General features: G+C 42.4%; 1 protein-coding gene across 1 annotated transcript; it reads right to left on the bottom strand.

The window, feature by feature from the left end:
• Nucleotides 1–10,276: 10,276 nt before the first annotated feature.
• On the bottom strand, nt 10,277–14,425 carry T265_03426 (hypothetical protein; the record flags this gene model as incomplete). Its single annotated transcript, XM_009167910.1, has 3 exons — nt 10,277–10,324; nt 11,250–11,491; nt 14,266–14,425. The coding sequence occupies 3 exons, from the start codon at nt 14,423–14,425 to the stop codon at nt 10,277–10,279; spliced, it is 450 nt and encodes a 149-aa protein (XP_009166174.1).
• Nucleotides 14,426–24,129: the final 9,704 nt, after the last annotated feature.

A 24,129-nucleotide genomic window follows, 5' to 3' on the forward strand; every position in this document is an offset into this window, starting at 1 on the left:
AGTTTTCGAACAATTTCTACAGAACTCAATACAATGCAAGATATAACAATAAGATATGGCAGGATACATGATAATAACACGATGATAATATAATAAAGTGTAAGATTTCTATTTATGGAGCCTCGACTTGAAATACTAAAGTTAGAACACCTCGTTGAAGTGCAATAAACCTTAAGTGAGCAACCGAGGGTCCACTGACAGAGGCGACAGGGTACAAAGGAGGCTTTTGCGGTTTTATGCAGTTTCTGAAAGATGGAAACGACAACAGGACTTTGTGGAAATGCGCAACTTCTTGCATTCGAAAATAGCATTTTCGAGAGTGCAGGCAAGTGGAGCTCCACCGTGTCTAAGTGTGGATCAATGTTAACCAGTTGCTCGTGAGATACGCACCGCCGATACTTCCCAATAAGACCGAAACGACTATGCAGCCGTTTTACAGCACCGATTGGCTTCGTTGTCGGGACGAATTATCAATTTAACACTGTAAAATTTACTCAGATTGCCAAAACGTTATAGACCAGTTGAGATCGTGCCACATGTTTCGACACTCTGGGTAAAGAAAACTGTTATGAGGTGGTGCATTTATTTTCGAACCAGTAGCCGACCCGGCTGATCGACAAAACATTAAAAAAACTACTAATCTCTTTTGTGTGCGTTAACGGGACGTAGAATTTAATTAATTTAATGTAATCAACTTAATTAGCACAGAGTAAAGCATATGTCTAAACAGGCTTGTTTGACCCATTAAATGCGAATGGTTTGTGCGGTTGCAAGGCAATCTAACATGAGGTTAGTAGTAGAACGTCACTTTCCACTTCACAGTTTGTCTTACGCTTGGAAGTTTGGTGTCTTCCCAAAATTTATTCCCATCGATGAATCTGTTCAAAAATCATGAGCAATTAAAAATGATTGTCCCGAAATGGTCAGTCTTCAGGGTAGAACACTGGTGGTCAAAAGATGTTGACAAACGCATCGCCAGTTGGTCAATCCCACCGAAGAGGAGAGTGAATAGACGTTACGATTGCCAACGGGGTGTTTGCAGTGCATTTCACTCTGACTAGGCTGTGTGGTCGTTTGTGACGAGCAGTGATTGAGTCGCATTATGGCATATTTAGAGGGTATGTGACAACAATCATCCTTATCGACAGCAAAGCAGCTACGTTATCACTGATGCTTCGTGGCCGTAAAAGCATCCTTTATTCATGGGCTTGGATACTTACAGACTACCCAGATCCACACAAGAATACAGTCCACAAGCAATGCTTTGGGCTCGAAATCCTGACCACAAGGCAGCGGCGTTTGGCAGAAAATGTCGGTGCATTACATCACAAACAAGAGATTCAGCAGGGTTCCAGGCGAGTCCCTAAAAAAACTAAATTAGTTTGCAAATGAGTGTATTTCGCTAATTTCGTGCAATTTGGTTTCAAGTGGAACATAAGATGGACGTAAAATCCGGGACTGCGCCTACCTAATGAGCCCCAAGAAGGTTGAGGCCGGTCGTGGGCTGTCGACGAATTTTCAGCAACCTTATGAGTAGTGCACTACAGATACAGATGCATTACCATTTTTTAAGCGCAAGTTGACCCCTAACTGGAAGTCCAGACGATTAGTTTGGTCAGACCACTAAACATCGACCAACACACTGGTTTTGCGGAGTTTGTTGATTGACAGATCAACCAGAAATAGGTGTGCTCTCATTTGAAATATCACCAGGTATTACAAAAATGGTTTTCCTGTATGGATATGTCACACAATATGATAAGTAGCGTGTACTCACCGCGTTAAGAGTAGGACAGAGTTTTCATGGTAGGCCTTCTTTCGACCTACTTGTGAAGTGCATGGGGCAGTAAGAATAATAAGGCACGGTGCCATATTTCTGGTTTGGACCGGGGTTCTTCCTGGTGAAGAAAGTCAAACCCTCGTGAGGGAACAATCGAACCTACCATTTTACCCACTTTTGAACTGTGTCAAAGAATTACCTTGTAATCGTGTCACGTACGTCCTCACCAACTGCGTGTGCTTGACCGGGATCAACCTGGCTATCCTTGGAAATACGGTCAGACATTAATGATTGAGTAAATGTTTATCTGTCAGTAATAGGCGGAATAATTGGCAAATAGAATGAAACTGCAGCTTACTTACGATTTGACAGAAAATCAAATTGATGGAGATTTGGCCTAGCTGATGAGCCCAAAGGCAGTAAACAGTTAGGCAGTTTCATCGATCTACTATTGGAAAATCGATGCAAATTAAATATGTTCGTGCCAGTTCTATCTCCGTCATCTATGCACATAGTCAAGTGAGGCTCACTACCGGTGAAAGGAAGAAGGCCTTCGCTGCGTAGTCATTTATTAGGAAACGCCAAGTGAACAGTTAAAGACTATTGGACAGGGAAGCCAAACCCTCATATGCATTTTGTTTGCACAAACTGAATATCAATCTTCTTCTTGAACGCGTCTTTCTGAACTTTCCTGGATATTCATTGACTGTTGCTCAATTGCAAGCAAATGCGATCCCACAAATTCCGTAATATATTTTACTTTTCAAGAGATGCGAAGCGGATTTACGAGAAAACATACCACTTGCATGCCTCCATCGGTAGTATCTATCGTTACACCGGTACTCTACGAGGACCCACGAGACGCACCCGACTTTTACGTCTGAACAAGCAACAATGCACGTGGCCAGTTCAATATTCCAAACGGCAGCCCAGTTGAATGCATCAATTAATGGTGCCAAATCTAGAAACATGCTAGACTGGCTTTCAGCTGTGGGAGGTCAATGGTTAATGAATATTTGTTCACAACATATCTGGAAAAACCTCAGGAAAGGCTAAATCCAGGGCGTAACACGCTACACATAGTGTTGATGAAAATATTTTAGCAACCTCATAAGTAGTGCGTTGATTTTAAAAAGCTTTCTGCAATACGTCGAATATCTCAATAACCGAATATTCAGGCGGTCTGGTGCAGCATATTCAGTTAAAAAGGCCATCGTTGATCAGGGATTCGGCCAGATTTAGATGGTTCTCCTACCATGACCAAAATACTTTGCAAATGAGACTATTTGCCGAGCTCTATTTGGTCCCTGTAGCGCAGCTCTTAGCCGTTTGTGAAAAAATCCAAAACTACGGTTTTATAAGTAGTTTCTTTGAAAACGAATTTTACACTTTCATCTACTCCCGACGTAAACCGTAGGTAGTAAAAAACGACGGATGGTCAGATAGACTGACGGACATCCTGTTTCTTTATGTAAAGGATGACGTCAGGTCCAAAGAACACTAAAGTGTAAGCGCCTGGCCGCCGCGTACTTGATTCTCGCTAGAATGTGAGCAAGAAACGCTTTGACGAACTCCTTGAGTAGTATTTCATCTATATATTGAACATATTTACAGGTATTCAAAATCAAGACATGAAATTATGTGTAAACCAGTTTAAGTGCGCCTATGTTCTATTCTGCACAAGGGCAACTATAAGGGGGGTCTTATTATGCGGTTGTGGAACTTGAACCCCATAATCCGAGGATCTTGGGAGTCTTCAAGTGCTTGATCACCGATAATTCCGCAGCGTAGCGAGTCAGCATGAAGCATATGCGTAAGCAGGTACTTGTAGCGAATCTGCCCATAATCCGAGGATCTTGGGAGTCTTCATGTGCTTGATCACCGATGATTCCGCAGCGTAGCGAGTCAGCAAGGAGCATATGCGTAAGCGGGTACTTATATCGAATCCAGCTAGAGCAGACGATTAAACTCATCAGGTTGAGATGTTTCGATAACTTGGAATGTGTGTCCAACCACCGTCTACCGGCTAGGAATTTGACTTAGATCGATTTGTGGTTCGACAGACTTATTTGCTATTCTTTCCTTCAATCAACATCCTCATAATTGCTGTGATTACAACATAATATTGGCTCAGGAAGGCTATCTTCTGGTAGCCAAGCCTCACATTTTTCGATATCGTTGGTGTTTGGCGTTGCAAGTGTGCACCGGGGTAGACAACCACCAGATAATAAAACATTGGCGCCGACCCCCCCGTTACTCAACGGGGGATTTTGCGATAACAAACTCCCAAGCATGCCTTTCGTACTTATATGAATTTGAGCATGAGAAAAACACCCAAGGGAAACGAATTCCTCCAACTGGAAGACGTTACGCGTACTGATGGGTTACTATGATATTACCATGCAGCGTGATACGCCCTAGCCTTCGAGGAACAATTCGGCCAAGAAAATTGCCGTTGAAATAGCTGTGTATCTCATACACATCTTTGTAGGGCATGGAATTTTGAGGACATTTAATTGGTCACTGCTTTCATGAGCAAGTGCGTAGAAGCCATACACTGAGGGGGATCTCAAAAGCTTTTTGAAATAACTTGCACTACTTCCAGTTCATTAGTAGTTTGATCAGAGGATGGATAATTTGTGCAGACTTTTATGCAAGCAAGTCATTCTGCTCTGTGTATTGTTAATAACCAATTAGCATCTCAGGAAGTTTGATTGTGACGAACTCTTTGTTGCCATGGCTCACAAAATCTTTTGATTAGTAAATTGTTCCCGGTGTTTCAAAAATGTTTTTAAAATAAAATGTCAACATATACTTCCTCAGTTTTTTTTTCTGGGGTTCCATCTGACGACGCCCATCTTGACGTGAACTCATCCAAGAAAGCTTCTTTTCTGGGATCATCCGTGATTGCCAAATCAGATTACTTCATATCAGGCATCTTCTCTCCTCCGACATTGTTACACACCTGTTGCTTCATTTGTGGAGTAAGCTTTATGACACTTTCTCTGGACAAACAACTTCCGAAGAAAAGCCTGTGCACTCGACAAGCACGTGGTAAATTTGGTATTCCGTAAATTGTTGATTGTTAAAACTATCCGGATGAAACTTAGTGACTGTTCGCCAGTCATCCTTAGATTGTCTAATACTTCTGTCGGCCGGTAGATATGCAGTCCAAAGGCACTTTGAAAGCATCCGTAGCTGTCTGTGTAAAACGTCAGCCACTTACTGGACGAAATCTGATTTCAAAATTACCAACTCTTATTAAAATACAATCATTCTATAAGTAGCCCAGAGAATGAGTTCACAAGAGCAGTGAAACCTCTACCTTGGAAGTCGTAACTCAGCGATTCAGTCGGTGCGTAACCACGTGATGTGGTTTCCGTTATTGAAAGATGACTGGCGTCATGTCCTGTAAGTGTGAGTTAATCACCATGCTGATCAGGAGCCAAAAGGTTAAATGTTCAGAGCACTGGCCCGGAGGTAGTGGGTTGTGAACTCCATGGAGTCTTTTGAGATGTGCACTGCTGATCACTGCGAATAAAAAAGAACATAAGGTTGACGGAAACTCGGGGAGTGCGCCCACCTGATGAGCACCAAGAGAAACGAAACCGGTCGTGGGCTGTCGAACAGTTTTCAGCAACCTTGTGAGTAGTTTCATTTATGAAAATAAAGAAACCACTTTAAAGTTGCTCTTGTTTTTTTTTCAGGACAAACTGGTCCAACATTCTAACCAGCGATGTTGCGTGAAACGCTGTGGCTTTGTTCCATACTGTAAGATCAAGAATTCCAAACGAACCGTTTTTTTTAAGCTTACCAAAGTGAGTTATTTATGGTGCTGATCCACCGCTCGTGGCCAAACGGTGAGGTCTTCAACCGCTAGCCGACAGGCCGCAGGTTCGACACTCTCTGAGTTTCTTCAGATGCGCACTGTTGATGATTCCCAGTAAGGACAAAGTAGCTGTACTGTGCTTCTCGGCTCCTCAGCTTAGATTGGCTTCACTGAATGGACGAAATCTCGCTTGAATATATCGGCATCAGAGGGAGCACAGATCACAGCTGCAATGGTAACATATTTTATTAGTTATTCAGTATGTTGTATCTTATTCTCTTGAAGTAAAGCTACCCTAGTAGCGGCGTCATTGTTCTAAAAGTGGGTGGGGTTTTTACAGGCGATTTCTTTTATAAAAAATAGATCCCCTACATAGTGTCATGAGCTATTTGGTTTACTAGACATTTGTCTACTTCACTATTGTTTATTTCAGTACAGAGCGTTTGATTTGCCTTATTGCACGGTGTAAACGTTTCACTACAACATGTATCTAAAGGATTAACGTATTCAGTGCATTTGGTCAGTGGGTTGGACCAAGTGAAAGTGCTCAGGGTCGATTTTGAATAAGTACAGATGAAAATGATTTTATTGGTAGAATTAGGCTCATCAAAAGCAGTGTGGAAACTTGAGTTGAACGAGAAAAGAAAGGCGAATGCGACTGGCCTGAGGTTTTCTTGAAGAATCGAGAGTTTCTGAAATGTGCGATGCACAAAATCACACATAGGTATTTACTCCAATTGGTAGGTCAGTGAGATGATGTGTAATCCATCAGTAGTGACAAGTCAGTTGGGTTATTATGCCCCGCAACACGAAGAGAACAGATTGCTTATTAGCGGATCAGATTAAGCATGAAAAAACACGAACGCAGTAGACAGCAGAGTCTTGCTGGTCAGTGGATCGTGAATGAGCCAATCAGTGCGTTACTCTCGTCTGTGACTACAAAGGCCCACGCAATCACGTGATCAAGAGCGATTTTTTGGGAAGTTTGATGTAACACCCTATTTGTAAAGTTTCTCAGGACAGATCATTTCCTAAACACGGACAAAGCGAACAGCTTTCGCAAATTTATCCAGCATTCACTTTCGTACTGACTTGATCCACAATCGAATCGTCTCGAAGTAAAACTATTTTGTGATCTACGGAAACTGACCACAGAAGGTTCTTCCTGGCAAGAAATAAGATTCAGGAACTGTTTCAAAGTTTCGTAATTCTAAGTTGAGAAATTGGTTCCAAAACAGCAAATTCCGAAAACTCATTTAGTTAAAATGAAGGCTGGCCGGTGCGCAGCTTAAGCGATCCAGAAACGAGGAGGCACTGACGAATATACATTCATTTTCAAACTAATTTGGTTTTGCGAGAGATTCATCTGGAACCCAGTTGAATCTCTCGTTTGTGATTTTTCCAGGCAATTGAATGTGCAGCACCGTGCTAATTTTGACCTAACTCACAATATTCGTGTATCTACACAGGAGGGAGATATTTTCAAGGAGATAAATATAATGTTACTTTGTGATGTACTACTCATAGGGTTGCTGAAAATCCGTCGACAGCACACGACCAGTTTCGCCCCTCTTGGGGCTCATCAGGTAGGCGCAAACATCGAGTTTCCGTCAACCTTATGTTCTACTTGAAACCGGTCGAGGACTGTCGACGGATTTTCAGCAACCTTATGAGTAGTGCATTACAAATATATTTACAAACGCATTTGGAGGCTATGTAATTCAACTGAGTGCCGTTTAAATCCTTAGAACGGGACCAACTATGCTAGCAGCAAAGGTGACTACAGCCACAGAAAAGTGCATTAAAACTAAACAAGTTTGTGGTTTGATCTGGATCAAATGGCCACACGCCGCTGCCCATATCCTTGGCCTGATTCTCACCCGACCAGTCTGCCATATCTGTTTTGACAGGTGTTTTCACGACTTGTGGGTTCGTCCTGCATATTGGTTGGCATGTAGCCAAGTGCTCTTACCTGAATGTGAGGGTGGGTAATAAGTACACTTTGAACAAATTCAAATGCTCATTGTCATTACAAAGACTATACTCATGTCTGCATTTTTCAGAAAGCGCTGTTTATAGTTTGAGATATTGGATTTTGCAATCAGAAATTGGTCTTTATGGACATTGGGCCGCTGTCGAATGTCTGTACGATAACGACACTGCAAACTAAGCAAAGTTCTCATCATCAGTAGTTTATGTGTGGGCCATGATGAATCATTTTGGGATGAAAATAGCATACCTGCGATGAGAGTTGAAGTTAGGACTTCCCAATGTTGTCATGAGTAGGCGACAAGGGGATGTTCTACTTTAAAGCGGAATGTTCGGCACCCAACTGAGCCATCCAACTTGTGGTCGTGTTCCACACTCGAAATAAACTTTTAGGCGTCATCAGAAGTGAGTCGCTGACAGCTCTGGAAAGGTAGTGGAAACAGTTCAACGAAGGAGTGTTTTCGAGGCACCTATTGAAAATATGGCAGTTGAACTGTAAACTGTTTTCCAAACTCTCCCTCGATGAGGTAGTATCACTGCATTTTGGTGACACCAGTGTTTCACGATTTGCTGTTCAAGCTCATGACCTTGAAAATCGAATGACTGATCTACAATGGGAGTCTCCAATTCAGACAACTCGCTGAATGTCATCCACAGGGATTGCAGTGCTGCTCGACAATTTTGCGTGGAATGCTCGGTCAATCTAAACCTCGTGTTTAATGTTTTGGTCGTCTAAGTGTGGCAGGATTTTACGTAAAAAAAAGAAGACATAGGATGGCGTACGAGAAATTACTACCGCCGCTCGGCTCTTCACATTTCGCATCATCTAATGAATTTGCATTCCAAAGATCTCATCATTAGTCAGTGGAAAGAATCAACCGTTTATCGGACATTGGTCAAATGTTTGTCTCTTGTCGATTTTAAATTATTCCTTGAAGCTGGTGGACCGTTGTTGGGGTATTCTCGAACAGCTTAAATTTTTCCACTGGAATTGCATGACAGTTGCCATTTTTCGAAAATGAAACATCTAAGTTTGTTGGTAATATATGCTACAGTTCAAACAACGGTCAAACTTGAACTGCATTCGACAGGATTGTTTGACTCATGCTACCGAAAACGCCTGCGCATTGCGCGAAACGTTCCATTTTTCTAGAACCTTGGGGGCAACTGACTGTCCGCCGCCCTTACTTGACCTTGCCAGGAGGCAAGCGAAGCCTATCGATCGTTTGATTGGTCCGTTCATATCAGCCTGGACAAATGCGACTGCCTGTCCGCGCTCGTCGCTGAGTCGTCACACAGTTCTGATGGTCTGCCGGTATAACCAATCAACTACCAGCTAACACTCAGTGCGTTCTGAAGATTGACACACTTACACGTATGCAATATCATGTCCGAATCGCAGGAGATTTTGGTCACGGTCTAACAAATCCACATATCAGAACGGAGAACGCCATCGATGGCTCAACATGCAATACTGCGCCGTACAAATGCAATAAGGAATTTCAACGAGCGAGTTGGACAACAGGAGAACCGTTCTGGCTGCTCCGATTTTGTACAGACCCGCAAAGTATGGTTTTCCTGGGACTGTCCGTCCAAAAAGATCGAGCCTACGCGAGATTGTAAATGTGTCCAAACCGGAGTTTAAAAGATCAAGTTTGGTTTCATGGCATGAAAGAAAAGTGAAAAAGCGAAGAAGCACCCGAGAATTCCGCTGTAATCGCCATCTCTGAGGTGAACAGTGGAGCACGTGATCTTGCATATAAACGCACTTCAGTGCTAAACAGATGTTTGACAAGGAAACTGACTGGTCAGAAACTCACGTAGGGTTCTTTTAAACAGAATCGCTTGTGCACTCCTATGTTCTTTGGTTAGCGTGTTAATCAGAAACTAAAGGCAATGTGATCGGAAGGAATCTTTTCCAGATAAGCCCCGTCACCCAAAAAAAGATTAGAAAAAAGAGGGTATGTACTTTTGGTTTTTATTGGATAGGGTGAACTTGGGACAGGTCATTAATAATTTGCATGAAAAAGTCCGTTTTTCGGTAACTCTGCCTCCAAACGAACTCACACAAGTAGCTGTTCACTAAAGATCAGTGTGTGCCGCATTGGCGTTTATTCTGCATTTTGTAGACATGCCAAAGAGATTCGATGGTTTGTGTGTGAGCTCCAGTCGTTGGATCCACAAAGTTTTCGGTAGGATTAACCCTTTCATGAGTATACTTCATGTCAGTAATCGTTCCAATTCCTTGGTATGATGCCCACAAATTTTTGGACCAGCAATAAATGAATAGGATTACTGCCCTAAACTCCATCCTAGATCACTCCAACCAAGTTCCCTTCCGAAGACCAATTTCTTGTCGACACTGCCGGGCATTAGACCTCCACCTGTCAGAAACATTTGAAAGTGTTATCTCATGGTCATTGTTGCATAAACGTTGCTGATAGATCACTCCGTAGCTTCGCAAAAGACGTATTACCGTCTCCTTGTAATGAACGGGGGTTGAAAGCGTCAGAAAGTTCATTTAAGGTTTTACGTCCGAACGGAGAAAATTTCTGCACAAAATGAGCCTAGATGCGGATAAAGAATGGTTTCCATCAAAAATAGGTCAAGGTTGTGTGCGTACATTAAATTAGAGCTGGCAAAAAGCGGCGGGGCTTAACTTTTCGTACATTTTTACATTAGTGGCGGAGCTTATCTGGAAATGATTCTTCGGAAGTCCATAAAAGCTGAGTGATAAAAGAAATATTCGACAGCAATCTGTTGAGAGCAACCACTTTATAAGTTTGAAAAAGTGTTCAAGTGTAATATCTGGGATAACAGTGCTTGGAGAATAAAGCTTAGCCATAAACAAATCAAACAACACAAGCAATGGGTTACGAGAATGCTTTATCCACGTGCCCAAATGTCGCGTCAAGTCGTAGCTCCTAAAACAACAAAACATCCATCTACTAGACTAACTGTTGAAGCCAAAGTGAGCAAAATCAGTTTGAGATATCTACCACACCTGGGTTTAAACAATATCTTAACGCTTTGGACGAGTTAAGCTGTCGTGCAATTGTGGTATGTGGTTCTCCCCCCCCCCCCCCGGTAACGTGGAGTGCGTATGGTCAAACCCCGTTTTGTTGGGAAGCCCGTGTGAGGAATAAATATGACCGGTGACAGAACAGCCCTTTTTGACAAGCCGTTTAAAACTGTTTTTCAATATGAATGCATTACTGCTCTATCGTTCGTAGACTAGCTGTAAGAGGGGAACAGAAGGGGAATCAAGCACCCCCCATCAGGCAGGCTTAAGCAACAGAATATGATACGTGCGGAACTGAATTCCATAAAACCGATCCAGCATCGCTTTTTCCAAATAAATGAAACCTTTAAATCACTGTGACAGAGCAATTTACGGAATTTGAAGTAAACTACAGCTCCATAGATCCGAACTGCTGTTTATCACTGCGAGGTCTTGAGGGGGCTTTCTAAAGTCAAATAGTAGCGCATGCGCTGCGTTTAGTAAAACTTGAAACGGGAAGGACTCTTCAAGGACGACAGGGCTAGATGCGCTTTTGCATGGTGGATAATCCAGCAAATTTACATCTCCTTCCAAAAATAGATTATTTAAACCACGGTGGAACAGGTGGCAACGGAATATCTCGACATTACCTGGGATCCCATATCTAGTCTACTGGCTTTGTTTGAGTAGTTTCTCGTTCTCTGAAAACCAGCGATTTTGGGCAAATTCCTCATCCACAAGACCCTTGAACCTCTTGGTATATAGCTTGGTTCTAAGCGGATGAGAGTAGAATATTTCACTTCGCAATCGATAATGAGTTCGTTCAGATCAGTGACAGATGCCGTGTATCCTCTGGTCGTGCCTAGAGGGAACATGTCATTCGACCCTACACCTGAAGAGTGAGACAAAAGGACTAGGATGATAGTTAGCTTTGACGCAGAATAATTAGCTTGAAAGGAGCTATTCTACTTTCTGGTCATATCCTCAGTTCTGTCAGCGCGTCTTTGCATCTACATAGCTTTCGGACGCTGTCAGGATGAAATCAGACCGACGAATAGATGAAGTAAGTGTGAACAGAGCTCCAGGCAGCAAGAAACCGCCTCAAACTATGCAAACAGGTTCTTATCTTTCAAAAAAATCAGTGATGGTGTGAATATCACCCTATTTATCGTAGGAAGCGCAAAGAGGATAAAGGATTAACACACAGAGAGCTTTCGAAAAGGAAAACATAACGACTAGATGTTTAGCTGCTGTCTCACGAAAAACGAGAGCTTCTCAGCTTTCCAGTATCCTGGTTCATCCGATCAAAGTGCTACAGGACTGTTCGTAAATTATCGAGCTATTCGCGGAGAAATATTTTGGCTACTCATGAGTAGGCAGTTGACTAGCGGGACAAGTCAGCAGCTGATTAGTCGCAAGCCATTAGGGAATCAAGTGGATGATGATGAGGCTGGTAAAGTGTGGTTTAAACTGGGGATGAATACATATCTTCATCTCACTATGAGCTGCCAGAATATTAGGAGTCACGCACTAAGCGCATTTTCGTTCACTCCCTCCCTCCCCCTGCACTGTGACAGATTAAACAGGAAAGTCCCATCTCCTTGCAAGATTGGCGGATGACGCTAGAGACTGTCCCTATTTGAGAAACTGCCGGTCATCTGAAAAATGCACGTTGTTTTCAGGTTGCTATCCGACAAACACCATTCTTCTCATTGTTTGAAAGACCGTCTTGAGGAAGGCAGTGAAAGAGTTCGCAAGCATTTTCAAACTCCAAGCGCCATGCAAAAACGAAGGATAACTGACATAAAGCCCGTATTGTTGCTTACAATCTGACGATCACATGACAAATCTATTTGTGGGCCGCCCAGAATCCGGATTGACCACTCTGAGTAACGTCCATCATCAGATAGTTTCCTGCCACTCATTCTATTAGATTCAGCAAATAAACTTTCAAAAAGCCTCTCGTAGAGTGGTTTCTAAAATCAAAGATGACTGGTGTGTATTCAAATAGGTTATGCTTGGTGTGTCTCCCACTTTTAATCAGAAACCAAATTGGGATTTATTTCCCATAGAAGAGTTCTAAACATTTGTTGGGACACCACAGAATGTTGAAAATGAGGTCACATGATTGGAGGTCACGTGATATTCATATAGAGAAAACCGGTTACCGTGAACGAATATCGAATCGTTACACCCACTGGCAGACGCTGGATATTAAACGATAGCTAATATAAAGAATAACATTCAAGTGCTTTTGAAGCTCATCAGAGGTTTGAAAACTTCACAGATGTTTCACGAACAACAGTTGTGTGCTTCACCGAAAATTCATTCGAATTAATAGAACGCATCTGGACTCTAGACGAACCATGAGACAAAAGTCGATTGTGAACGGCTTTGAATTGGTGCTAGGAGAGACGGATGCTTTACGTAGGAGAATGTGGCATTCAGCAGCATTCTGCCCTTAAAACACTACCCTATCAGGTGTTTGCCTGGACATTGTGACAACCAATGAGAATGAAATCCTGGACTGTCAAGGCTATAAAACTGCCAACGTGTGTAACCGTTTCACTCGCATAGTGTCCAGATGCAATGACCATTCTGGTTGGCAACTATTTATTGATTTCCAGTGGGTTGATGGTGCTGGAGTTGGTCTCGTCAGTGGCAAACAGCTGTGTGGACCTGCCACCGGATCATCTCTATCACAAGAACTGTCCCAATGGACGTGTTCGCTGGTTGCTGAGAATGGATTTTAAAACAGCATCTGCCGAGAACCGTGCTATGATGGCTTATCGAAAGGAAAATGCGCAAGATTGCATGCCAGTTTGTTTGACCATTCTATCGTGTGTTGGATTCGACTGGGAAGTAAGTCTCTCATCTGCTGTCTTTGAAGGAATCCGTGTTTCCGTTTCAAGAGTGTTTGAAAGTGAGCAGATTTTGTTGCAAGAGGTTTCACACGAAACCCCTGATTGTATGAGTGATTTTTGTGTAATATGGAGTACACATGCTTTACACCGTTGACAATAGTTGCATGTTTCCAATCAAGGTTGATATGGTGAACCGATTGAGGCTAATTGTAGATTTGTTAGTCGGGGAATGCAGTTTCCGATAATTTTGGAAACTGGATTGATATTTTACACTCAAATCCACGCAATTCAGGATTACGTACCCCCTATGTTCTAGAGGTCTCCTTCTACAAAACAGCGCATTTGGTTACTTGAAGGCGGATAGTCGATAAATCGATCGATTGGGATGGTTCCTTACAGCAGCAAAGAAATGGTTTCACATTGTCCCCATAAGAGTACCTGGCTAGTTCAATCAGGGGAACCCTTGAGAGCTGATCCGATTTCTGGCAGTTGTTTACATTAGTTTTTCTCAGCCCAGTGAAACTTACAGCCGTTTCCATTGGATTTTTCAAACGTACGAGTCGTTAACTTTCCCCCATTTCCGGCCATTGTACCCACTTGTTTTGAAGGCAGTAATCGATGTTTTTTATTACAAAAGTTACAGGTAAAGTTATCAGACGTGTGTATTTTCAGCTAGTTGGAATGTCACATTCGCAACCTGAGAAGTCTAATCTAGTTCTCAAGCCTGTCCGGTAAGCCAGACGTGTCTCGTGAAAACCAAATTAATTTGCAAATGAGTGTATTTCTCGAAAAACAGTCCAACTCGGGTTCAAGTAGAACATAAAGTTGGCGGAAACTCCCGGACTGCGCCTACCCGATGAGCCCCAAGAAGGGCGAAACTGGTCGTGGGCTGTCGAAGAGTTTTCAGCAACCTTGTGAGTAGTTTCCCTTAGGAAAATGTACTGCGATATCTCGAATATCATGCCAACTGAATCATGAGGCGGCCTGTGTGCAGCACGTCCAGTTATAGAATATCATAAACGAGAGACCCATTTGAGTCTCTCGTTGATTTGTAAGCATTATTTTATCTTTTTGTACTGCCACTCACTGGTTCAACTTTTCGTAATGTGACTAAACTACTTTTTTCCATCAAGGTGCCAATTTTCGTCTTCCTGAATTGTCACTGTTAACTAGCCCAAACGAGGTACTTCACGATGAGATCGTTCACCTGGTATACCTCGATAGTCGTTACTCATCAGTTTGTGAGTCACGTGAACCCCACACCTGTCAGGTCAATCTAAGTTTCCGAGATGGGCACAAAGGTGCGTGGCGCGAAAGATTGACGGACACCTGAATCGCAGTGAAGTAGAGGTTTGACCACCTTAAATACAGATTTTTGACAAAATTTCTAGAAACCTTTGAGCTTACTTAATAAACTCTACTGGTGTCAGTCTCCGAAATCGAGCTTGACACCTTCATGATAGTTGATTGTTTCATTGCAATCACCCAGCTTGCTTCAAATCAATACTGGTCCTCAAAGTGACCTTCACCAAAAATATTTCCATATGTATCGACCTTGAACCTTGTGTCCTAGTGTGACTTAATAAGATATATCTTTCATATCCTAGTAAAGTCTTGTCGTGAATTCATCCACAGCGTCCAATCGCGCGTATTTCTTTCTCCTTTTCAACAGGCGATTCACGAGACTTGCAGATTTCTTACTGAACAGGACGTTGGAAATCCTACATCTCATTTCGGGAATTCGCAGTACTTGATGCGCTGTTGCCGTACGTTTATCTCTAGGCTAACTTCACTCGCCTGCAACTATTTGAAGTGAATTCAGCCACCAATGATCATATTTTGTTCTAAAATCACGTAAAGCAAGGTTGTAAGATGTCTTGTTCCTGATCGATTTGGTCACAGATCATTAGTTGCTACCCCCGTACTGCATATAAAGAGTAAACGGCAGTCAGACAAGTTGAAAATATCATGTTACATATTGCATGGAACTGTTGGACTATTCGGTCGAAACGGTAACTTTTGAATGCGAAAAAGCCAACCTGGCCTCTTGGTGGCCTCCCATTCGTGTTCCTGAGTAGACATAAGCAGTGATTTTTTTTCGATTCTTACCATTTGTAATCCCATGCGAATAACTCGGTTCCTCTGTGACAAGCTACTGCCAGTTCTTTTGATTTCCTTCAGTTATTTGATTTCGAAGGAGTTTCAGGAAGTCGGCAAACGTTGCGATCAGGCATATAATATGAATCTGATCATACCACAATTTGTAAAATTGCTGGTTCCAGCATTGTAAGGTTCCGGGGCAAAACGTAGTACTACGTCGACTTAAACTAGTAAAGTACTTATAGCCTTAAATCTCGACCAACCTCGGGACCTAGTCACTTGGCCTGATGTCGCTTTTGTGTCAAAAACGAAACGTTGTCGAGCAATAAATCTACCTTTTGACACCAAACCTTTTCGAAAACGAAAAGTACGAATTCGTTTGAAAAAACCAATAACTGCAGCATTACTGAACAGGCCCGGTTCTGTTGTCACCATCTTTGTTTTCTGAAATTACGATTAACCGCAATTTTTTCTGTAAATTTAATCAATTCAGCTAAACGAGCCAAAAATTTTAATCAGCTTGTGACATTCAGTCATTGGTTGCAACTCTTCTTTCATTGTTGTCTTGTGATAAGCGACAAAACATGTTATCTTAGTCACTGTTTCCTTATGGAATCATTCATTCTGTCCACATCGAATAAAATTTTATTAATGAAATTCGTTGTCTTAAATCAAGTCGCGAAAATGGGTGGTGGGGGGAACTTCGAAAGCGTTGTGAACCAAATGGAAGAGATTTCTTGATGGTAAGAATATCTGTAGAACGGAATTCAGCTATCTTGATAAAAAGAATCACATCTGTCATCATCGTAATACAAATTTTCCGACGGCCACAGATTTGTGTTCCAGAATTACAGTCGTTCAAATCTGTCTAAAGGTTACTTAAATCCACATGCTTTGTTGATCGTTTTCTCATAACAGCACAGTTCTCCGTTGAATTTCTTGGCTCCGCAAGACAAGAACGGAGGGTATGGGACAAAAGGTGACCTGACACGGTATTCTTTGATTTAGAAGACGACCGATTAATTTGATTCCGTGCGGAATAAAGGAATATTGGAAGAAAAACCATGCAACTGACTCAGGTTGTGACATGGCGACTGGCTCGCAAACATTTGTTTTCCGTTCTAAGGGACACCATCATTGAGCGCAGTGACCACGACAATCGCGACAATAAACCCAGGCAAGCAGTCAATATTTAGACGTATTTTCAACGCGTATTTGTATTACATTTTACGAGATACAAACGAATCCAAATTCAGCATCGAAATTGTCCATGATAGTTTCGACCGAATGTCGTGATATCGCATAGATGTCATATAAAGTAAGAAGTTGGATCTGTCAGATATGTGCAGCTGCCTCATACGCCTTCCGAATAGTAATGGACAATGTGAGTGAAGCAAATCTCTGGTAAATTGTCAGGAAGTGCTGTAGAACTGCTTCAGGAATCCTCACCCATGGACAACTAAAAAAACTCCAGGGAGCTTCTAACCCTTGAACTCTAGTCTAGCAGAGTGAGCACTCAACCGTTCAGGCACGAGTGGCTATTTAGCACTGATTATCTCGCACGTAGATAGGATATTGCACCACTTGTTCTCCTGTCACAGAAACTGCATCACGTGGTCACGTGCCGATTAACTGGCACCTCGAATTGAAGTTTCACTCATCTTGTGAAAGTATTCATCCAATGAGCTTTTTGTATTGATTGGTTGTATGGTGAAGTGAGATGATTTGACAATTACCAAGTTGCCTTAAACTGTCATCGAATGGATAGTTCTGTCAGGGAACTGATCTAGGTAGTTCGCAGTCGAGAGTAACCAATGCTGATCGATCACACCAGCTGTCACATCCTGACCCCTAGTTCGATCAGACGGATGCGGAGTACCAAACTATTCGTTTGACGGAATCACATCTCTAGTTCTGATTGGCTGGTCATGGAAGACAGGGTGAATTAAAGCACGTGGAATCGATCCTAGCCCTTACAATTGTTATTAGAATAAATGTTTGTGACAAACTGCATTTTTTGTGAAAGTCATTTCAATACAAGCTCGAACGCAGTTGTTGAGTATGGCACAAATATTCGCATTCATATCACCAAGGTAAACAGTCCCTTTCTGTCCTAGAGCATTGGTTCTCGTGAATTCAGACCGAAGGGGCGAAACAACGGACCCCGATTTTTTCCGCTATTAGAACTCATCAGCAGTGCATATCGTTGGGTAGCGAATCTGAAGAGCTGACACGCAAGATGAGGCTGCAGCCATCATTTTGGTCAGCTTTCGAGACGTCGAGCAAGCTAATCACATCCCTCTCGAATGAACGCGCTTGTTTTTTCAGAATTGACAATTCTGTCGTCTCCAGCGTGTGCTGGTAGAGTAGTGACAATGAGATTTCCGGGCAACTATATGCACTATTCGCGATCTCCCGGGAGGGCGAAACTCATGTCTGATGCTTCTCCCATTCGGCATCAGAGTTGGGTCAAGCAAAACGGCATCCGAACAGGACACTTATAAGGAACGACACTCAAAACCCATAAAATATCGACAGACGCTCCGCTACACGTTAGCCGAACAACTGAAGTTCGTGTGGGTAATTTAGCAGTTTGCCCACCCCGACTTGTACGGTTCTTTGAGCAATTGGATTCCACATAAGTCCGGGCTAAACTTTTATTTCATATAACATTATCTTCAAAGCAGCCGCTTGAAACGATGCCAACTGGTAATTGCAGTCTACTAATGCTGTCGGAATCACTCGACTTCTTCATTCCAGGACTCTGGACTAATATGAGGTCATCGGTACATTGAACATAACTTTGAGTTTCGAAATGCACTCGAGGAAAGCCTTTTGTCTCGATTAATATACCCGAGATTAGCGAAACAGCCGCATTCGCTAACCAATTTGGTTTTGCGAGATACTCTCCTGAAATCCGGCTGAAGTTCTCGTTTGTGATGTTTCTATGCAACAGAATGTGCTGCACCAGGCCGCCTCAGGTTTCAGTCTATACAGTATTCGAGATATCGCGACACATGTATACGTATGTATGTGTACGCAATATACTACTGATGAGGTTGCTGAAAATCCGTCAACAGCCCACGACCGGTTTCGCCCTCCTTGGAGCTCATCAGTTGGAGGCAGTACCGTCAACCTTATGTTCTACTTGAAGCCGAATTGCACGAAATTAGCGAAGTACACTCATTTGCAAACTAATTAGGTTTTGGGGGAGACTCGCGTGGAACCCAGCTGAATCTCTCGTTTGTGATGTCCTCAGGCAACTGAATGTGCTGCACCAGGCCGCCTCATGTTTCACTTGGTACGATATTCGACATATCGCGATACATGTATATACGTAGTACACTACTAATAAGGTTTTACGTCTAGACATTTCGAAGAGTTGCGAAACGCTGCTGGTAGATACGCCTTGATGAAAACGGTTATACTGAGAACGGCAGCCGTTCATGCTGATGATTTGAGAAAATCTTCATAGGTTATGGATTGGACCTAAATCTAAAAGTGATTACTCAATGAATGTCAGTAGAACTGGCGCCATGTACAACTAGAAATTCAAATCTCAGGATTATCTGATCCTAAACAGGGTCATATAGTACGCATTTTCAGGGATGCTGAGAAAATATAAGGGTTGAAAAAAGTTAGCTGCAGGTTGGACACAGAGTTAATCATAAATACATTGGAAAGTAAAAACACATTAAAAGGGGGAATTACTCCAGGGAAAAAAGAACTGATTTTTAAAGAAAACTACTCACAAGGTTGCTGAAAACTCTTCGACAGCCCACGACCGGTTTCGCCCTTCTTGGGGCTCATCAGGTAGGCGCAGTCCCCGAGTTTTCGTCAACCTTATGATCTACTTGAACCCAAATTGCACTGTTTTCGAGAAATACACTCATTTGCAAACCAATTTGGTTTTCATGGGAGGCTCAATTGGATTTCTCGTTTATGATGCTCTTCAGCTTAATGTGCTGCACACAGGCACCCTGATGATCATTCGGTACTATATTCGAGATATCACACGATATTTCTATAAAGGATTGATTTTTATGGGAAGTTGGTGTGCCACAAACACAGTACATGTTAAAATCCGTGCAGAAATGAAAAAAGGTTAATAACAAAAGATGACAATGTTCTCAAACTGATGAAAAGTGTCATAAATCATATCACATTAGTGCTTGTGACAAACTGACACACTGCTAGCCTAACGCGTAAAAATGGAATTCAAATTCTACTTTCAGATTTCCCATTTGTATTTCAAAGAAGGTTTTGGCGCATATATTGCGAATCAGACCGCCTTGCGTGAAGCAAGAGCTAGGTTCGTTCCAGACGCTCATTCAAAGACCAAGAGAAATCCAAAGGGTTTCGCCTGGTGGAGGGGATAACTCATTAGTCTGCTCACTTAGAAGACAACTCGGGAATAGAGCTAAGGAAGGAGCATAAATCTCCTTAGATGGGGCAACTATTTAGATGGGGTAGACCACGTGGGCAACTGTGTTTCAGCCAATTTAACCAAAGTTGAGCGTAGCTTTCAACCAAAAAAAAACACTATAGAAAAGGGGCATTTGGAGGCGTGTACCAAAGGCACAGCAGTATCACCAGGCAAAAAGCTAGTGTCATTTAATTCGTAGAGCTTCGGAGTTTACCAAATCACACGCTGACTCAGCGATACACACACCGATGGGTTTAAAACGGTGCACTTGAATGTAAACCTGAGTTTGACAGATCTTTTGTACTTGACCCCTTTACTGTTCTAGACAACACAACAAGACGTAATATGCTACTGGTGAGGTTGCTTAAAAACGTCATAAACGGGAGGCTCATTTGTGTTCCAGATGTGTATCCCGTCAAAACCAAAATGAGTGTATTTCTGTGAGCGCGAAATTGGTTTTCTTTTTGCCTCCTCCCTCCATTTGTTACGTCAGACGATGTTTTACAAAATGATTTCATGCCACGGAATGAGATCCAGGTAGATTTGTTCAAAATCACACCGGAGTCATAAGATTTTGACTCCTCTGGTTACGTTCAATCAGTAGAGTTAAGGTGCTTTGCGAAATCACAAAACGCCCCATAATCGACCCACCCATCCTGCTCTCCAGCAACTTTCACGGTGCAGCGATAGATCTTGTTTACTCGTTTGATCAGGCTACTTCTCGGTCACTCTCGTTGACTGAGCCTACAAATACGAGTCGGTTAGGATGTACACACTCATTTATCCGACGAGACCTGACATCTGTTTTCCAAGTATACCTGCGGAGCGGGTGTTCTTGCGGGGTCTCATCAAGTCATTTCGCAGTCACCCGGCAGACAGCCTGAAATTTTCACGTAGAACTCGCTTTTATTAAAACCGATTTATTTGGAAATTACGAAATTTTGGGAACTACGAATATAATACACATATTCTTGGATGTACAATATAATAACAGTGGTGATCAAGATGCAGGGTTGCAGTAAAACTGTTGGTCGAGGTTTAAAATGTCAGCTGTGCATTGCGAAGTACAAGATACGGAAACGAGTATAAAAAACAAAAGGCTTTTTTTAAATACAAACCGCTGGAGAGGCAAGAAAACTCAGTGAAGATGTCGCTCAAGTGAGGAATAGATTTTCTCAGCTTCCTGAGACCACGGTTCTCTGATGAGCACGAAATGGAATAGAACCGATTGTGGAGTGTTTACGAATTTTCGGCAATCCTTCCATACTACTTAATCGGCAAACTCAGCACACCTCTACTTCACTCGCTTAACAGGCACATCCCAGGGGCTAAGCCATCCACGCATGTACGATACTAGAACAACGAAAGTTTTAAATTCGGTTTCTCATTCCAGTGCAGTTGCTGTTTTTTGTCAAAATATTCAAATTATTTATTGAAGCAGATTTAACCTTGATGTAAGAATGGTCGGCGAACTTTGTCAATATATTCTAGGAGCTAGATCCCGTGATATTGCTGTCCACAGGTGAAAAATTGGTGGGATTATTAATGTTTGAGCTGTCGGTTGATAAGCTTTTCCCGAACTTGCCATTTCACTTGTGAACGTTTCGACGTTTTGACGTTTAAGTGAGCGTCTGCAGTGCAAGGACCGACAGGTTAGTGTCCGCTTTATGAACAGGATTCAGCTGAGCTGCGGTTTAGTCGTTCTACCCATCATAATCGCGGCTTATCCCGGTTCAACAACAAAAACCGATAAGATGGAATTCTCTCCTACGGTATGCCTTTGTTATCAGTAATGGCTTCTATTGATTCAGTCTTAGTAGAACAATCATCAAAATGATGATATCAAATACTTTTTAACTCCAAGAACCCTCAAGTTCCAGATGTTTTACTACAAACATCCCATAAAGGAGTCCGGAACACGATTGCTTTTGTGTGGACACTTGAAATGGTATCATTTCATCTTGTGACTTGACATGTTCAACGCTGCTCAAACTTTGCGGACGAATGCGATTGAAAGTCATGGGACGCGCATAATTACAAAAATTGTTCAAAATAAACGTTGCTTTTTCCCCATCTGTCCACTAACTAATGCTGGTTCATAGGTTCCAACGGGATCACCAGGCTGATAATCTATAGGCCAATGCGTAACATTCGTGAATGGTACTCAATAAATGATAGCTAGCAGTGAACACATCAAGGTACTTACAGGGGAACTTACCGCAACAAAACATTGTGTATTGCAAACTTTCTACTGCAAACTCATGACTCTTCAAATCCCTTTCGATGAGAAATCGACAATCCTGATGGACTGGCTGTCACGAACGATAGGATAGAAAAAAAGAGAGAAAACTTCATTCATTATCAAGTCTGGGATATCGTGAGATGAATCCGTCACTTTTCCTATCGTCGGAGAAGTTATACGGTTCGTCGCCCGCGATGTATGAATAGCGTTATCCACTTCGTTAGTCTCACATTAGGTAATAAATGCTGCCGCAAAGTAAATTGCTTCTTGAATCGAGAGCTAGTTGAGAGTCTACCTAAGTGCTATGTTGAACATTTAATGTGGATTAACAGAAACTGACCAATGAAAATACCTGCTATTTGTTAGGCTAAACAGCAAGCAATTCACTGGCTGTTTGTTTTGTCCACCGAATAACACTCAACGCGGGGCTTAAAACGCCTACTAAAGTCGTTTTCGGGGAGTCGATCATGGCGTCTATGCATATGGTGTGATCCACTAACTTGATCATGCAAAACGCACAATGTTTCAAAAGTAAATCGATGCAAACGTGTTCACAAGAAAATCTGTGTGATCCCATTTTCAATTTGTCCCAAGAAAGTTCCATTTTCGTGGATGTTGGGCGGACACGAGACAATCATTTTTGCAGTTGGGTGACCCATCTGAATGATTTAAGCTTCGTTATTCTGGACTGACCGGCTGAGAATGATTTACCACACTTGGTAACAATGACCATACGATTTGACCGCGACAAAACTTGGTCGCACCAGTAACAAACTAAAAGTGACTTACTTCCCAATCAAAACCCACGCAAACTGGAATTTTCAGACACAGTGGTTTGCAAGTTTCAGGGTTGATTCCTCCATGGGAGTAAGTGGCACCAAAGTCATCGGAAGATGCCTTGCGGTTCCCGAAAGCATGCCAATTTATTTCCCCACTGGGGCATTTTTCATGGTAGAGACTGCTTTGCGGAAGCGTTGTACAGTCGCCACTTGCCAATGGAACTTCTTTTAGCGCCAGCCAACAAAGAGAGGGATCTGTCAATAAAACTAAGACAGGCAAACAACGCATGGCCTTGAGGGTCAAACCTCAAACACGCTTTTATATCCTTATTAATTATGAACTAAATTCTGATTGGTTAATCGTGTTCCCGATGAAAAATGCATTATTGACTGTGTTCAGTAAAATAAGTCATTATGGTTGCGTATGGATGGTGTATTATCGACCGGTGATGGGATGTTTGAAAGCCAAGTGCCAGGTTTGGCGAACAGATCTACGGTCACACAAGCCGCCCGAATTCCGGCAAAAAATTTTGCGCCATCAAACCAACGTCTCGCAAGATAAAGTAAGCCTTCTGCTATGTTTGATAAATCATGTAATTGGTCCAAAATATATCCTGACGATATTCATGACGCTCCACAACCCGTAGAGGTGTCTTGACATGCTCTTGCAGCAGACAAGTGTACCAATTTACTGATATTCAATAGCAGCTGGTTGATTTTCAGTGGCACCATTCGCCGTTTTACAAATGTGCTTCCGAACTACCTGTGTTGCCTGGGGATAATATTCGTTTCCTGGGTTAAACCAAGTTGGTTTTTTCCCGAACTATGAACTATGATATAGATGCAGCTTGGTGATCAAGGTGCCAACTTGCTGACCGGATAATCTGTGGTCCGAACCCAGCGCTGAAATCTCGGCTGCGCCTCTATAGTCTTGGACATCCTGACAGTATATGAGCTCTCGCGTTTCCTTTGTTCGGACTGGCATCTAGGCAATGGGATCGTGCGTGCGGCTTTAAGAAACTAACTGGAGCATACATGAATTTAAATGCGTATACCTGCGTATACGGGAAGGAGACTTATACGGATCAAATACCGAACTACAAAAGCAATCATCCAGTA

Source organism: Opisthorchis viverrini (genome assembly GCF_000715545.1).
Source record: "Opisthorchis viverrini unplaced genomic scaffold opera_v5_49, whole genome shotgun sequence".
NCBI classification, from domain to species: domain Eukaryota; kingdom Metazoa; phylum Platyhelminthes; class Trematoda; order Opisthorchiida; family Opisthorchiidae; genus Opisthorchis; species Opisthorchis viverrini.